This window comes from Podarcis cretensis (assembly GCF_951804945.1).
Source record: "Podarcis cretensis genome assembly, chromosome: 2".
Classification (NCBI taxonomy): domain Eukaryota; kingdom Metazoa; phylum Chordata; class Lepidosauria; order Squamata; family Lacertidae; genus Podarcis; species Podarcis cretensis.
Window position 1 is genome coordinate 21934325 of NC_137171.1, and position 17739 is coordinate 21952063.

General features: G+C 44.6%; 2 protein-coding genes across 8 annotated transcripts in view; one reads left to right on the forward strand and one right to left on the reverse strand.

The window, feature by feature from the left end:
• Window positions 1-2122: 2122 nt before the first annotated feature.
• On the reverse strand, window positions 2123-10805 carry PYM1 (PYM homolog 1, exon junction complex associated factor). Of its 4 annotated transcripts, none has more exons than XM_079965679.1 (4): window positions 10782-10805; window positions 9577-9640; window positions 4841-4934; window positions 2123-3096 (listed from the first exon to the last, which is right to left on the reverse strand). In XM_079965679.1, the coding sequence occupies exons 2-4, from the start codon at window positions 9614-9616 to the stop codon at window positions 2583-2585; spliced, it is 648 nt and encodes a 215-aa protein (XP_079821805.1). In that variant the 5' UTR covers window positions 9617-9640; window positions 10782-10805; the 3' UTR covers window positions 2123-2582. The 4 variants fall into 4 exon arrangements, with proteins under 4 accessions (XP_079821805.1, XP_079821802.1, XP_079821803.1 ...); XM_079965676.1 differs by lacking the exons at window positions 9577-9640; window positions 10782-10805 and adding exons at window positions 6114-6221; window positions 7248-7614; XM_079965677.1 differs by lacking the exon at window positions 10782-10805 and having other exon boundaries at window positions 9577-9715.
• The window catches only part of DGKA (diacylglycerol kinase alpha), a 78097-nt gene continuing 69767 nt past the window's right edge, over window positions 9410-17739 (forward strand). Inside the window, exons 1-2 of one of the 4 annotated variants that reach the window (XM_079965399.1) lie at window positions 9410-9546; window positions 12043-12110. In XM_079965399.1, coding sequence (XP_079821525.1) covers window positions 9544-9546; window positions 12043-12110 — 71 coding nt within the window. In that variant the 5' untranslated portion in view covers window positions 9410-9543. Of the gene's footprint in view, window positions 9547-12042; window positions 12111-17222; window positions 17255-17739 lie in introns of those variants that run through there. The other 3 variants (XM_079965403.1, XM_079965405.1, XM_079965400.1) reach the window with 3 other exon arrangements.

Genomic DNA, 17739 nt, shown 5'->3' on the forward strand with positions numbered 1-17739 from the left:
AACCAACACTGACATTTCAACCTCTTGGCTAAAAAAAGGGGGGGTGGATATCCTTTACTACCTCCCCCTACTGTACGTAGGGAGGGGTTCAGGAAGGGCAAAATAGCTCAACACTCTAGTAATAGAACAGTATGTTATATCGGGATGTTGCACCACTAATAAGACCTTCTGGTGCCACCTGCTGGACAGTGACAACAAAGAGCAAGACATGGAATCCTATTTTCTCATTATCCAACCTCTTGTCTTTTGAGCAGGGATGGCAAACCTCAAGCCCAGGGGTAAAATGTGCCCTTTCAGGACTCTCCCCAGACCAGGGGTGGGCAACCTTCTCAATCCGGCCTGTGTGTTTTGACATGAGTAGAAAAAATGCATCTCTGGGTTATTTGTGGGGCCTGCCTGGTGTTTTGACATGAGTAGAATGTGTGCTTTTATTGAAAATGCATCTCTGGGTTATTTGTGGGGCATAGGAATTCGTTCATTCCCCCCCCCAAAAAAAATAGTCCGGCCCACCACATTGTCTGAGGGACAGTGGACCGACCCACGGCTAAAAAAGGTTGCTGACCCCTGCCCCAGACCATACCCTGCCCGAGCCCTGCTTTGCAACCTCCCTGGGCATTTTTGCCTGTCTAGAATGCATTTGTGAACTCCTGATACTTCTTGCTTGGCTGTGTGAGAACATAAGGGCAAATGTGTGTGGAAATGAAAGGAATATTTTCATCCATTGCTCTAAATCAGGCTTCTTCAACCTTGGCTCTGTTTTGAGACTACAATTCCCATCATCCCTGACCACTGGTCCTGCTAGCTAGGGATCATGGGAGTTGTAGGCCAAAAACATCTGGAGGGCCGAGGTTGAGGAAGCCTGCTTTAAACACTTTTGCTTCTGGGCCTGCCTGCCACGGGCATGTGGCCTCCACAAGGTAATGTGGCCCTCCGACTGAAGGTTTCCCAGCCCTGCTTGTTTGCTGGGAGAGAACATGATTAGCAGAGGAACAGTGTACAGTGTTTTAGTTCGGGATGGGGGGATAACTCAGTGCTACTAGCTTTTTGAGAGCTTCAGCTCATTGCTCATGAACAGCGATAGAGAGAGGCTGTACTAAGGCTGTCAGTCCAAAATGCAACATTAAACACAGCTGGGCAGAAAAGCAGGTCCATAACTCAAAGGGATCATGCCTTTGACAAGTCCATTAATGTGTCTAATCCCCTTTTAAAAGCTTCTAAGCCTGTGGTCGTAAACACATCTTGTGGCAGCGAAGTCCATAAATCTACACATGGCATGGAATTCCTTTCTTGAATGTGTCCTTTCATCTACGGCCAATCGATATCATCGAATGATACTCGGCTCACATATTATGAGGAAGAAACGTCTCTAACCCATTTTCTCCACATTTGACCCTTCCTCTAGGGCAGGGATAGGGAACGGGTTGCCCTTCAGATGCTGATGGATCCCAAACTCCCATCAGCCCCAGCCAGCAAGTGATGGTCAGAAATGAGGGGAATTGTAGTCCAATTTAGGGTGGGCCAGAAGTTTCCCAGCCTGGTAACAGGGGAAGTAGAGCAGCCTCCTCATGATTTTGGTTGTCCTTTTCCATACCTTTCCCAGCTCCACAGTATCCTTTTGGAGATGTGGAAACTAGTGTCCCAAATGTGGTTACACCTTAGAGAGCACCCGTTGCTTTGTCCCAGCTCCTGCCAACCTAGCAGTTCAAAAGCATACCACCGCAAGTAGATAAATAGGTACCGCTTTGGCGGGAAGATAAACGGCATTTCCTTGCGCTCCGACACGCGTCATGGTGTTCCTGCACCAGAAGTGGTTTAGTCATGCTAGCCACATGACCCGGAAAAGCTGGACTTAACTGTCCAGGGGTCCTTTACCTTACACCATAGATTTTCATAAATACATTACAATATTGGCAGCTTCATTTTCAACCCCTCACACTGAATTTACCTTTTTCACAATTGCCACCCGAAAGAATAGTTTAACTGAGTTACCTGCTTAAAAAAGGGAAGGGTATACAAGTATTGCTACCATGGAGAAGCTTTTTTTTAAAAACAAAACAAAACAAGCTTTAGACCAAAAGGCTGCTTGGATTAAAAGGGAGGAAGAACATCCTAGACGCAGAGATCACTACTGCAATTTTTATTATTGCATCTCTTTTAAAAATGAGGAAGGAGAGAAGATGGGAGGTGGAGTGGCCACTACAGAGAACATAAAGGTGTTGAGTATTATACAGGGGCAGGGAGAAGGAAGATAGGGGACACTCCACCCACTCAGGTTCCTCTGAAAGCCACCCCCCTGTGTCATGACATTCCCAGCCACCCACCTCAATGGGGAGGAAGAGACTAGGAGGAAATTTAAGGAGGGTGGCAAATAGGTTTTAGAGTCCTCAGGTATCTAACACATCAATAGCTGGGAGAAATACTTTTAAAAATTCAGACAGCACCCAACATAAAATAAAATAAAAGGTACAAAGGAAGAGCCTGAAGACAGCTTCTTCTGGTCTGTGTGTTGCACAGTTCTCAGAATGTTCCCCTGGGGACGGTTTGTTCCTATGCACACTATGTCCGGTGGAAATTCCAACCCCTCACAAATCCAACTCCAGATCCTCGAGTTCCTCTTCCAAAGCTTTCCTTCGAGCCAGCTTGTCCAACTGCTCTTTGGTCGGTTGCTTGATCTCCCCAGAGTCAATCCGTGCCTGCAGCTCCTCCACCTGCCGCAATTTCTTTTTCACGTTTTTTATTTTCTTGTTCTTCTCCAAGTTGGCTGTGGCAGATGAGGAATCGCCGCTGCCTGCAGGGGGCCTTGTGCTACCATCGGGGACAGCCAGCTTAGCATCCCGACTGCTGCCTGGTGTCACTGACAAGGTAGTTTTCTCTAATGACTGGATCAGGTCATCTGTATCACGATCCCCTTTCTCCTGCTGTTGCTTTCTTTTCTCCTTGCGTTTTAGGTTCCTCTTGGCCGTCTTGGAGAGACCTATCTCACCACTTTCTGGTCCTTTTGAAGCTTGCCTGGCCACTGGGGTGTTGACCTCTGGATTCAGGCCCGGAGGCAGGTCTGGTTTGCTTTTGAAGAATTTCACATATTTATTCTCGTACCTGCATGGAACAAAAGATATCAGAACTCTCTTCTATCAGTACTTGAAATCAAGGGGGGGGGGGGAGAGAAGGGAGGAATCCTACCTTCAGTGCTTCTATAAGAAAGGAGAGCAGGGGGGAGCCCCTAAAAATATAATAGAACTGTCCATTTGTAATTCCAGCTCGTTTCCATAAAAAAGCAGCAGATATTGCAACATGAAGTGCTGGGGCAGGAGTGATGTTGTGTCTGTGCAGCTCCTTACTTAGGGCAGACACTAGTTTTGCAGCTGCATGCAAGTGCCCTGAAGAATCCATGCCACCTTTTGGTTCTCAGTGGACGATGCATACTGCAGCCTGGGGTAACTGCATCAGTAAACACCCGTCCCAAGTCTAAAGGGACGTTTTTAACTATGATGGTTTTTTGGTGGTGGTGCTGGGAAGCCCCATAAACACTGATTGGTGGGGAAAGTGCAGCAGCAGCACCTCCAAAAGGCAGGGTGGCAGGTACAGAATTTATTTATTTATTTTGCTGCCTGGTATAGATGGCTTCCTTTGGGGCACTTTTGTTCATACATCAATGGTGTCTTCTAAAGCCAGAGAGACATGGGTGATAAAGCCACATTAATGTTATTTATGATACTAAATCTTCACATTTAGGCACCTGGTCCTAGGCAGTGATGGGGAACCTGGGACCCTCATGATTTTGTAGGGCTACTAGTTCTGTTGTCCCTGACCATTGGATGGAACTGAATAAATAAATAAATACCTTAGAAATTCTGAGTGGCCAGGGAGTGCCTAGGTGGAATGTTGATAACCATTCCCCATACCTGACAATATCGCAAATTGCTTTTGAAATTCCCTTCCATTTCAAAAGTGGTATGTTGTGTGGCAGAGTAAGCTGTTTGAGAAACAAGCTTCTTTGGCGACACAGAACTAATTTGGAGGCTCTTTGGATCTCACCCCACGTATTTTTTTAAATTGAGGGGGAGAGTATCTAAAGTCAAACACAAGTGTGTTTACCATTCCTGCTGCAATTCCTTCTTGCTGCACTTTCACACTGAGAACTACGGAGGCAGGAGTTTCTGTTTGGTTTGTGATGTCATAACTGCAGATATGCAAAATGTCTAAACAGAACTGCATGTTGTTCTCATTTCCAATAACAGAGGCCAGTAGGGAGAAGATATTCCTTGAAAAACAAGTTTCAACAAGATTGTCCTTTGTTTCTTATTATAATAATTTATTATTTCTACCCCACCCATCTGGCTGGGTTTCCCCAGCCACTCTTTCAGATATTTAGGTTTATCATAATCATAATCTGAAGGTGAGATTGAACGGAAGGTCCCAAATTATAAAATGGGAGGAATGGAGAAAGGAGCATAAGGTCTGTACCATCTGGAAATTGGGTGTGGGGTCCACCTGTTGTATGGCACATCTGATCTGTTCACATGCTCGACACGGCTCCTAATTACATTAACACTATTTTATTAAATTTATATTAATACATAAAAATAAAATAGTGTTAATGTAATTAGGAGCTGTGTTTACATATACGCGTAAACAGATAAGACGTGACATACAATAGATGGGCCCCACACAAATTTCCAGATGGAACAGACCTATATTTCCTTCTACATTATTTCCTTTGTACTGTTGGGAAGATACCAAGCAATGTACCCTTTGCTTGCACCAAATTAGGGCAATGCATTGTTTGGAGAAAGAAGAAAAGAAAGAAAGTGAGGATAGCAGAGACGAGTGTTTAACTCACACGGGCACTTCTTCTTGGGGAACATAGCCTTCCTTCACCCTCCTCTGTTTCCTCCAGGTGCCATCTGGACGCTGTGTGGAAGCGATGTATTTCCCTAAAACATTCAAAAATATTTGTGAAAGGATACCCTATCTTTACATATCTCTATGTGATCATGTGGGCTTTTCAGCGTTCTAAAAAATCCTGTGAATGTTTATTTATTTTAAATATTCATAAGCCACATTTCTGGACCATGTCCACCCAAGGCAGCTAACAATGAAGCTGTATCACACCATAATACTTCCTTTAAAAGAAGCAAAAGCAAAAGACAAGATATGCCTAAATTTAATATACACACACATAGCTTTATTGCAGGCCATAAACCCAAAATACACAGTACCATAATAATAAATATCAACAGTTATTAAGGTGTAAAATCAGCCTTGCTAGCCAACAGAGGAGCTTTAGCCTGTACATACTTATTTCTGATTTCTACTGCCTCCAAGAGGAATTTTGCTACTATGGAAATTGGCTTTGGAAATGGTTTTATAGTTATTTAATATACTTACTAAATTACTATAAAACCATTTCCATTAAAAAGGCACAACAGTTTCAAACAAGTCAAGTTATTTGAACCATACTTTATTTAGCGGCTTTGCATGTTACCATGATCCCATTAGGAAGTGGCTTGCAGGTAGAAATTAATGTGAAAACATCCCTAGAGCTCATCCCATCTGATTATCCCACAAGTGGATTTCTTGCTGCAGAACATTTAACATTTCTATAACACTTCACTTACAGGGCTACTGCAAGGATCACAGAGAGTAAATCAGTTCAGTATTTCAAATCCCATATTGAAGATGAAATATGCAAGTACCCAGCATATGCTGACGCACAAATCATTTCATTCACTAGAAGTCATGGGGAAGAGTATTGGAACTACCATAATGCAATGTAGGAAAAAAGCAAAAAGCACTGCACCACCGTTATCTGTCAGAGGGAGAACAATGCACTGACACTTGAGCCTAGGCAGCATAAGAGTTTAAGCATGACTAGGATATGAGAGACTGGGTTCAAGTCTTCACTCAACAACAAAGTTCTTTGGCTTACTTTAGGCCAGTCAGTACCTCTCAGTCTCACAGAGCTCTTGCGAGAATAAAATAAAGGCAAGGACAACCACGGGGGCTGCTTTAGCTCTTTGGAGGAAAGGCAGGATATAAATGCAGTAAGCAAACAGAAATAAAACGAAGCCTTGCCACTACACATGTATTTGAGGAAAAGGCTTCTTCTGTACCTTGATTTGTTAGAGGAGAAAGAGCAGCAGCAGCAGCAGCTTTTTCCATCCCTGCTGAAATTTCATCTTCTGCACAACTATCCAAGTTTCCTACTTTGCATCTGGTCTCTTGGTATTGGGTGTGGGAGAAAAGAGGCCCGTAATCACTTGCAGTCTTAAAACCCTAACAGCGTTTGGCTTAACAGGGGATACCTGGGTGAGGAAAAGCTAAGATATGGGGTGGCAGGGAGGGAGTAGCTTCACTTGAAACCTATATGCGTTGCTTCCACATAGTTCATAATGGGGAGGGAGGGTGGTGCCGGATTACCATACCAAATGGGCATTTTTAGGGGCCCTGTGACAACGATCAAAATAACACTGATGCGATCTTGAAAGAAAATTACAAAAACGTATGAGGAGATCATTTGCAAGGTTTCAACAGCCTGGGGGCCTCCACAGGGTTTAATCCGGCACTGGAGGGAGTGACCAGGTAGAGTCACCATATGCAATGTCAGAACCGTGTAACTGTAGAGTTGAAAGGGACTGCGAGGGTCATCTAGTCCAAACCCCTGCAATGCTAGAATCTCTCGCCCAACGTGGGATTCGAACCCAGGACCCAGATATTAAGGGTCTCATGGTTTATACACCATCACTGTCCTCATATAAAGAGGGACGGAGGGGTCAGAGTGCGAGCCGCAGGCAGTGCTTAATGCCCATCGTTGTTCCTCAATAGCGCCGGTCCTAAACGAAAGGAGCAGGTGAGAGGCCGCCTCCGCCCTCCGGCCAGAGGGATCTAAGGCGACTGAGGGGAGCTTCGGCTCTAAGGGCCGCGGGGGCGGGGCCACCGCAGCCAAGGGGCGGGGCCACAACGGAAAGCAGCGCGGGATAAGCCGCAACCGGGGAGCGGGAAAGGCCTTCAGAGGGGGCGTGGTCGCGGAGCCGAATGGAAGGGGAAGGCGGGGCAAGGATGGAGAAGGGGAGGGGCGTCATGTCGGGGATAACCGAGGAGCGCGGCGGCCGGAGGGGGGTGGGGCGGGGCGAGGCACCTGTTGGAGTTGGCGTGAGGCAGGGTGGTGGCGGTGGCGGTGGCGGTGAGGGGGACGCCGGCACCCGAGAGCCCCCCTCCCATCCTAGCCGCGGCTCCCCGCCACTCACCGGTTTCATCAGTAACATAGGGAGTCGCCATCTTGGAAACGCGACCAGCTTCCGGTCGCATCGCCTCCGCCTCCGGATATGGCGTAATTGGGAGGAGAAGCGAGTGCGCGGGCGGGGAGGAGATGGGGGAAGAGAAAGCGGTTCTGCCGCCATTTTGTTCTTGAGGGAGCGCCGTCTCTTCGCTGAAGGGTTAACGGCGTCGTTGCTAGGGTTTCGGAAAGTTCAGGGGCTGGAGAGACGTCGCCGACAAGCGTCATAAGCACGTCAGAATGCAAAACCCCGCGTTTCTGAGGTGGAAAGCGGAGTCCTCAACTTTACCCCTAAGGCAGCGCTGCAGGTGCTGTTGGGACGCCCAGTGTCTCCCACTTCCCATTGCCCTCAGCCAAGGATGGTGGGAGTTGGGAAGACATATGCTTTGCATGCACCAGGGTGCCAGGTTCGGGGCTCAGTGGCACCCGAGTAGGGCTGGAGAAAAGCTGCGACCTGAGGCTACAGAGAGTTGCTGCCAGCCCGTGTTGGCAATACAGAGCTACGTTAACTGGAGGAATGACTTGGAATAGAAGCAGGTTCCTACGTGGCCGCAAGTTCCCCAAGGCTGGCCTAAGTGGCCCTGGCCTGGGTTCCTTATTCTGACAGGAACGGGGCCTTCAGTGGAGGCCGGTCCAAAATGTCCAAAGAAAGGAGGGGCCTTCGCTCCTCATCTTCCTCTGCCCATTTGTTAAACGTTTTAAATCTTTTCTGTGACTTCGAAAATCCATGTTTGTGGACATTTTAAGTACCTGAAGAGCAGGGAGAGCGTTGCCAAGTGCAGAACGATTCTCACTGTTACGCTGTGAAATGTTAAGTCGCAAAGTGCAGTAATAAATAAGGGAGATCATAACTGAAATCCTAGGCAACAAAGATTATCTCCATGTGCAGTGGCACTTGCTTTCAAGTAAGGATGGTTAGGACTGGGCACTTTAGCACAGTGGTATCTTAAGCCCATGATTGTCTTCTGTGGAGTTTTTAAACTCATTCCTACATGTACCTGAGACTTCGAATCTGAACAGTGCAGGCCCTGCCATTAGGAAGAGTGAGGCAGCTGCCTCAGGTGGCATAGTGAGGGCCAGAGATAAAAAAGAATTGTGTGAACTGTGACACTTAAGCTAGCCTGCTGCCCTTAGGTGTGTGGTGGTCTGTCACCAGTGTTGATGTAGAGTCGGCTGCCAGTCTGGGTGGCTTTTGTACGTGAAACAGGAGGAATCATTGACTGCCTCAGGCACCACAATGTCATATCCTGGCTCTGAATTGTGTGACTCACGTTTTAGAACTATCCACAGCAACAGAACATTTCGAAAGGCAACAAACATTTTTAAGAGTCTGGTTTTCAACTTGATAACAGTGTGCTTCCAAACTGAAGATTTAAAGGAAGATTTACCAGTCAGGCTTGAAAAGCTTGCCTATGTACCTTAAAGTCTCTTGATTGGATTAAAACCCTAATGTTGTGTGATTATCTCCATGAGTGGAAATTAACTCTCTCTATAAAGACAAGCTTGCTCATTTAATTACAAACGATAGCACTGAATTAAGTTGAACATGTGGTGTAGTTAGGCTGTTCCTCAGATGCAGGGCTGTGCATAGACTGTTGTGCAAAGTCCTCACATGCCAGGTAGTCAAACATTGAGTTTCTATTGAAACACAAATGCTTGCAGATAAACTACTGAAAAAGACATGCTGAAAGCATTGGGTATAAAAAAGTGGCGATAATGATTATGGAAGTGGTGGTGTCTGAAGAGAACCATAGGGATATAGGGGCTCCACAGAAAACAGCCCAATGCTTTGTTCTATACTATTGACTTTAAAGAATTGTATCCCACACGCTACATTAATGCCCACTGTTGAGGATATCCAGATTACAGGACACCTGCAGACAAGACCCAAATATACTTTGAAAGGAACATCTGCAGGCAAGGAAGACAATTTGTAGAAAATTCTTTCCTGGGATAGAATTTCTCAAATGAACTGGTATATAATGGTATGGACAGCCTGCTCATGACATCTACACAGTGAGGAAATTTGAAGTGATGTGACCTATACATAAAAATCAGGTTCAAAATTGACAACAGTGAATAAATGATGCAAAGTTACCAGACATGAACATGCAACTTCATTGAAAAATAAACAGAACTTTGAGAAGAAGACTATAACGTTGGGATGGCTACAGCAATTCTGCCAGTTTCCAGACCTGGTAAGGAAATTGTAATATCTTCTCTTCCAGAGAGGAGTCAGCCAGAACAGAATAGTTTCTCAGAACCATATGGTAAGTACTATTGAACTCAATAGGACTTACCTTTCAGCAAACCTTCATGCAGTTGCACTGTACTGTACATCTGTTTCTTATAACCCAGTTGTGACTGTTGAACATACAGGGGGAAGACAGTGTTGAATAGTTTAGGCAGTGCCTTTGTGCTCATCAACCACCCCTTTTATCTGTTATATCACATTCTGTAACAATGGCCATATTGAAGAGAAAGGGAAACCCTCTAGCCTGTTTTTAAAATGGCTGGGTGGCTGTGGTTCTTAGGATTTTGACATTGGGATAAAGATAACTGTTCCTTTCTGTTATGTACTGAGTTGAATAGGATCCAAACTGCAGCAGTCTGATTGGTCCTAGAACAATAGGATCCAAATTGCAGCAGTCTGATTGGTCCTAGAACAATGCAGCAGTATGATTGGTTGGCAGGAACCACCCAATCATGCTCCAGATATAAGTGAATCCACAACCTGATTGGCTTACAGTAGAATTCCAGAATTAGCCAGTCATGTGCAGCCCATTGTGTAAATAATGTATATAAAGCAGATACTTTGAGGGGACTTTCATTCATTCCTCCTCACCACCATGAGCTGAATAAAGAGCATGAAATCACTTTGCGACTCTGAGTATATTTCACTTTATAAAATGAAAAGATATATATATTGTCTCAGAAGTCAGGACCACTTTGTTCAAAGAGGCTTCAGAGTGAGGATCAGGTTTAAGCACGTTTGCCAGTTTACATAAGGGATGGAGGGATTACCTCTCATACAAAAGAAATGTACAGAGAGGAAGGCAACCCCCCCCCCAGTCTTTTCCCTTCTCTCTTCTTGCCTGGTTGATTGCTGGTTTCAGAACTGGGTGATAATAAAACTGCCTAAAGCAGTGGAGTGCCGAGAAGGAGGGTTGGGTTCACTCCCCTCCCCTCTTTTCTACCCAACTCTATACTGCATATAACACCAATTCTCACAAAAAATGTAACTGAAGAACCTGAAGAAAGAGACAATACATGTGCTTTTGAAAACAAGGGGAAATTATTATTATTTTTTAAGAAGAAAAGGAGTGTATGGCTGCCCCCAGTATTTAAAGAGCCCCCACCCCTACTACATCATTAGAACCAGAACATAAACCTATGAAACTAGAAAAGAAAATATCAATGTTTGGTCCAGATCCTGGGTACTGCACCCTCACTAAAGGAGACTGTATGGATGATTCACTAAATGATTGTAGGATTATGTGTGTACCTGAGGTTATGTCCTCAAATTCTCTTTATCTTATATGCTGCTTTATTACAAAAAAGATAACTAGAGGACTGATCCTAAACTGAATAGTTAGTTGCCCAACTGTCCCTTCTAGAATCCACTGCTTTGAACTGACTCTCAACTGCCCTGCTTTCAAACTCCCTTTCAAATTCTCATCCAATCATCACTCACCACCAGAATTCCACAGTTGTCTTTCCCCCTCCCTCCTTAACATTCACATAAGAATTCTGATACAATTACCTTAATAACTCTATTACGTTCAATATTTTATACTCGCTGTTCCCTATAACCATACTGTTAGAAGCACCTGAGCTTCCGATTCCTGGTTCCTAGGAAATGGGGGTGAACAAACTTCAGGTTCTCTATCCCTGTTCTAAAAACCAGGTGTCTTCCCCCAAATGATCCTGGGAATTTTAGTTTGTTAGGGGTTCTGGGGATTGTAGGTCTGTGAGAGGGAAGCCACAATGGCACAAATCATTTCGGGGGAAGTCGTGTACTTTAAAGGTGCATTGGATGCTCTTTAAAACATGCAAGCATAGAATTGTAGAGTTGGAAGGGACCCCGAGGATCATCTAGTACAACCCCCTGCAAAGCAGGAATCTCAACTAGATGATCCATGGCTGATGGCCATCCAAGCGCTGCTTAAAAACCTCCAAGTCACTGCTTCAGGCCCTAAGGGCCTCTGGAGCTGGAGAAAACAAGCTTGCTTCATGTGACAGCCCTTTAGACTTTAGTTATTGAAAGGGCTGCATGGTGTGGATCTCATATCAGTGTTAGGGGAGGGAGAAATGTGTTGCTTACACTCTCATTTCTCCACACCATGCAGAATTGCAATGGTAACCAGAAGGCTGGAGTTTGGAGCCCAGCCAGGCCAGGGCTGGCTATGGGTAGGATCCTTGCATTGCCGGGGGTTGGACTAGATGACCCTTGGGATCCCTTCCAATCCTACCATGCTATGATTATATGAATCAGCTAAAGGAACAAAAAGATGCTTCTGAAACATTTGGGAATCATAGGAACACTCTCCCCACCAGTGACCTCCAGCAAGAGTTTGCATCTTCCTTAGAAGAGAGGCAGGCCAGAACAAGGGGGGAAGGCTAAGAGTTCATGTAGGTGGAAATGCCAATTGAATGCCCTATACCACAGGAAAGCTTCCTTCCGGTGTCCCCCAACCTCATGTGCCAGACTGCTGCTAGCATGGCTGGGAGCCAGGTGCCTGCTGATTGTTCCATTTTCTTTGCAGGGAGGGAGCCTTTCCCCAACATATACTTTGTTCTGGCCAAATCCCTGGAGAGATGGGATGACCCTCAGGTACTGGGGCAGAGGGAACAAAGGGGTCCTTGTGAAACATGTTTGTGGAGTCTGTGGTTTCCAGCAAGTACTTTTCAGAAGCATTGCTCCCTCCAACAGGGGAGGCTGAGCATAGCCATCACTGCTAGTTGCCTTTGAGATGCCTCTCCTCCATGCAGTTGTCTAGCCCTCTTTGAAAGCCATCCCATCCAAGATGCTCTAGTGGAGCATCCAATTTTCTTATGCTTCCTTGCTCCTGCAGGGAGATGACTGTTGTGAGATCCTTTGGTTAACATCTATCTGGGCTGGAAAATATTAAAGAATCAGAGGACTGGTGAGCTTCCCTTGAAGCACAACTGATGGAAGGCAGGCAGATCTGTTAGCATCTTGATAAAGATGCTCAAACGACAAAGGATGCTATCATATTCCGCAGGCGTCTCAGAAAAAGCTCCCAAGCTGATGGAGAAGAGAGCAGTTAAGTCATGGGTAGGCAAACTAAGGCCCGGGGGCCAGATCCGGCCCAGTCGCCTTCTAAATCCGGCCCGCGGACGGTCCAGGAATCTGTGTTTTTACATGAGTAGAATGGGTGCTTTTATTTAAAATGCATCTCTGGGTTATTTGTGGGGCATAGGAATTCGTTCATTTCCCCCCCCCCCCAATATAGTCGAGCCCCCCACAAGGTCTGAGGGACAGTGGACTGGCCCTCTGCTGAAAAAGTTTGCTGACCCCTGAGTTAAGTGGTCAGTGGAGCTCCAATTTGCCGTTTCTGGATCCCACCACAGTCCTTCCAAGTTGCCAAAGAAATAAATGTCACAACAGTTTTTTCCTTGCACCTCCTCCCCATGATCGCTCCTGGGGTCTTTTCAGACATATGCTGTGTCTGAACCAGCAGATCCCGCCAAACCAAGTAATCGAGGGCCCAGTCAGAAAAGGGGTGTGCACAGTCATACCAGAAATAAGCAAAATAACAGGTACTAGAAGTCATCCCAGAACTGGCCCTACTGAACATCTTCCAAGGTAACAATGTCCACTCACACTATAAAGAGCTCATAACCCACCAACAGCATACAATTCAATATGGCTAACTTAACCCGACAACCCCCCTCACCCACGCACAAACAAATCCCACTGCAGCCAGCCAAAGATGATCAACCACACCCTAGGCCTCCCCAACCTCTCTCACCACCAAGGAAACATAACAAGCGAATAGAAAGAGAACGTCCCCAAGTGACACTGACACAAAAACCCCAAGCATACACTAAATAAAAGAACTTAAGCTTTGCCCCCCAGTCCCTCACACACACCCTGTATACTTTTAATGTGGGAAGTAGACTTCACACCACTGAGCACCTTTCTCAATCACTCCTACTGCTCAAACACAGGCTCCCAATGTTACTTTTTATTGGCAGAAAAAAAGAGGCAGGTGCATGGAAAAATATGCAGGTCAGGTTTAGTTTTAGCATAAGGGATTCTGTTGTTGCAGTGAACTATACTAAATAACTTACGAAATCTTTTCCATTGATGATGCCTATAACACTTGCACGATCACAATTTGTCCTATATTGAAACTCAGTTCTGGGACAGTTTTATATCCCTACAAAAGAATTCTTATTAAATCTTATTGAAGACTCTGGATCCCTTGCCCCAAGAGAGTATTAACTGTATACTCATTGTGCTATAAACTAAAAGCTGCTGGGGGAAAAGTTTGCAAAGGCCCCAGAGCAGCATGATGATGTTTTTGTCCTGGGCTATAACCTAAACTGTCAGATGAAACCCAGCTGTTAGGAGCAGAAAGATCATGGACTGGAAACAATGTTGGCAGCTTTATTTTGCAGCCATCTTGTGTACTGTTTTCCTGTCCTGACCCTTATAAGTCACATTTGTTGGAAGAGCAGCATATGCAGGATGTACAATGCTGTGAGTTCTTTTTGGCATGGCTCCCCAGTGACTTTGGCAGCAGCTTCTTACTCAGAGGCAATTGCCAGTATCCTGGCTGAAGTAGTGAGTGGCTGGTTTTACCATGATGGTCTGAAGATACAGTGGTACCTTGGTTTGCATACATCTTGGTTTGCATACGTTTTGGATCACAAGCACGTCAAACCTGGAAGTGCGTGTCCCAGTTTGCAACCTTTTTTTGGATTACAAACAATTTATTTTGGAGGCCCAGTTGTCAAAAGTGCGCCTTGGGTTACAACCTGTTTTGGTTTACAAACGGAGCTCTGGAACGGAATATGGTTGTAAACCAAGGTACCACTGTACTAGGAACATTTGAAAGGCTAATCCAGCACTGATTTCTCTACAATAGATAATAAGCTTCTGTTCTGCCTACCAAGGAATCCTGAGCAGCTCAAGAACTTCTATACCGGCAAAAATGGACCATTGCAATATAATTTCCTATCTATTTTGAAATGTGGAATAATGTGGCATCACAAGCCAATTTTTTAAAATTCAGTTTGGCAGTACCATTATGATTAATAACCTTATGAGCATTCACACTGATGAAATACCTGATTATAGGAGAGCTGAAACTTGATCTTTGGATGCTGAGGTTTGTGGGGTAGACTGAGGTAGGTTTCACCCTTTGAATCTGGCTGAGCCTCTTTTCCAGTTTTATTTTGAGCAGTGCTAGAGACCACAGGAGAAGGGGAACTATTTCAAAATGATTCACTGTTCTTTCCTCACTATCTGAGTTCCACATGCATGTTTCACATCTTACACATTATGTAAGAGTTGGTAGGGTGGCTAGTATCCTGATTGATTCCTTGCCATCGTTGCCACCTACCGTGTTTCATTGCCATGTTTTACTCTTGCTTATGTGAGTCAATATTAAGTGCGAAGACCTGTAAAGTAGCACTTTGCAGAGAGAAAGCTGCTATAGTAGTGATAAGCTCTAACAGCTAGAGATTTATGTAGTAGGTTTTCAACTTGGTTAACAATGAGAGCAGCTGCACGGGTGAATATTCTTGTATTGGAGCAGATAGCAGTCCCACCCTGCTCAGTGTACTGCTCAGTGCCATGAAGGCAATAATGTGCTTCAAATATATTGTCCAGTAGGTGTCAGTCTGGCTTGTTAGCAGCTGGATTCAGGAGAGAGGGTCTGGTTTATTTCTCCCATCTAGTTGTGCGGCCAGAGAAAGCAATGTCTTGACAGTGCTGTATTAATGGTCATGGGTGCCCTGTGCAAAGCCTTAATCTGGGGCCCACATCCCTCTCGCCCATCCATCACATACATGCCCTTGGCTTGTACTCATACTCACTCCCTTCACCTCTCCTTGTTATCCCACTCTCTGTTGTAGCACATGTGGGGTCTTTCTGCAGCTGATGGTAGGTAATCTACCCCCCATTTAAAATTCTAGGAGCTCAGAACAGCTACCAGGTTCTGAGCTGGGAGGGAAATGAAAGGGAGCAGGAATCTTGAGTCCTAGGGATATTTTCCCCAACCTAGGACTCAAACCCATGACCTTGAGATTAAGAAAAGAACATATTTCAAGGAGAACGGGGATGGAGAATCCATGGATATCCAGGTGTTGCTGAACTCTGCTTATCATCAGAGAGCAACAGGTTTTCTACCCACTTTTTCAGATAGCTACATTGTAGCAAGGGCTTAGCTGATTTGCTGATGGCTAATTCATCTCAGATTTGACCCCAATGGCAGCAAATCCTCCAAATTTAATAATGCCCCTGTTACATTAATGACTGGTGCCTATACCTATAGTCCAGGTATATGTCACACCTATCCTAAAATGCTGCAAACATGCTATAGTCTAGAATCTCTAGCAATCCTAGCACAGCCAACTTTGCCAACACCTGACCTCCCTGCTGTTCTTTACTTTCTACCTTTGGCATACCCATAGCAAACACACATCATGGCAAGTATACCACAGACACACAGGTACCACAGATTTATGATCACTTTCCCAAGGGTTTCTTTTGTGAAATGGTTTATTGCTCTACAGATATCTTTAATTCTTCCTGTATCTGATATTTACCTATATCTTCATTTGTGCTTTTCCCAGGAACTAGTTTAAGTAAATCTCTCAGTATTTTCCCAAGGGTTTTGAGAATAACTCATTCTAGCTAGATAAAACACTTCTTTGTTTAGTCCCTTTGGAGTTGGGACCTTGAGCTAAAGTAAGGAGAGAAGAAGGGGGAATATGTTGTGAGTCTTAAGTTTTGACAACTTGGCAAGGAGTTAAAAAGGACTCTTGACACACTAGCAGCACAATCCTTACCATATGTAATCAGATACAAGTCTTGTTGAATTTAACAACGGGGCAGTGTAAATTGGACCTTCTCTTTTCCATCTTATGGCCATCTGGAGGGGCAGTCTAGCGCTATAGCACAACAAAAGCAGGACAGGCACACACTATGAACATTGGTGAAATGAAAAAGTTACAGGTTTTCAACAGGAAGCTATAGGACATGTCCTGATTGGAAACAAACCAGTGTGTTTGCCCTGAAACTTTTGCAACCGCAAACAGTGTTGAAGGCATGATCATATATAATTGTCTTGATACCATCATGAGAACAAGTCATCATGAATGCACAATAAAAATAGCTCCTTCATAGGCATTGCCAGAGGAAATTAAGCACTACCACACACACACGCTAACAACATTAGGGACTTTTGTTATACTGCATTGTTTCATTATTGCTAATTAGCAATATTTGCTTGATGGTATTAGTTCAATTAGCTTTCTGGTCATACCATGTTTTCAAGAGTTAATAGGGTTTGGCAACGTTAGTTATATAGTTGGCAACGTTAGTAATATAAAACAGAAGTACTCAAAATTAATCAGGCAGCTGTTTATATTCCTAAAAGACATTTGAGCACATGTATGCATTCTCAAGTTTGTTCTAAATAGACATTAGCTTTAATGCTCTCCAGCTAGTCTTGTCCCAAAACTCCACTGCTTATTACAGAAGACTAGGAGTGAAAGTTGAGCAATGCAGACTTCTTTATAGTTCATGTTTTACTTATTTCATTTTTAAAGCAAAGTTACTTTCCTGAAGGGCAGGCTTCCCTTCTAGTATCACAGGAAGGACAGAAACATGATTGAAATGTCTTTCATTTCAATGTTTGTCCATCACCTTTCTGCACACCTACCATGGAGGAAAGCTGAACTTTTTTGGATGGTGGAGTGAAGAATGTTCTTCCCAGTTAGGTAAGTCACTTTAGTTATCTGTAAGCTTCAGTGTTCTTCACCTATAAAGTGGGATCAGTGATTTGTGGACCACGTGTATATGCTCAGGATTATTACTGTTTTCATTTGCAATATGTTAGAAGATGTGGGGATACCAATCAAGGCAAGCATATCTTGGTATTTTGCAGTCCTTGTGCTCCTGGTAGAGGTGGGTAGTATTTGCTCAGAAAAGGTGGAGGCTGCATGCAGGTGTAACACGAAGCCAAGCAGTGGTTTGTTTGAACAATAGAGCGAAAGAAGTGCATTCTGGTGAACGCAGCTCAAATACTCCAGCTTTGCTCCTCCCTTAGTCAAGTGGAGAAAAAACCACAGAGTTCACATTACACCCAGGCCAGTGCTGTTTGTTTGGAAGGGGAGAAAAAATATATCATCACTGTTTGGACATAGCACTGTTTTACATGCCACCCCAATCACTGTGCGTTGTGAGATTCTGAGGGTTCCAGGCA

Excerpts from the sequence above, each read along its gene's own strand:
- PYM1 (XM_079965676.1), bottom strand. The coding sequence starts at position 7,308 with ATGCGACCGGAAGCTGGTCGCGTTTCCAAGATGGCGACTCCCTATGTT. Across the intron at positions 4,935-6,113 it reads TTCTCCTCTAACAAATCAAG|GGAAATACATCGCTTCCACA; the intron begins GTACAGAAGAAG and ends TGAATGTTTTAG. Across the intron at positions 3,097-4,840 it reads CCCCAAGAAGAAGTGCCCGT|GTACGAGAATAAATATGTGA; the intron begins GTGAGTTAAACA and ends TGTTCCATGCAG.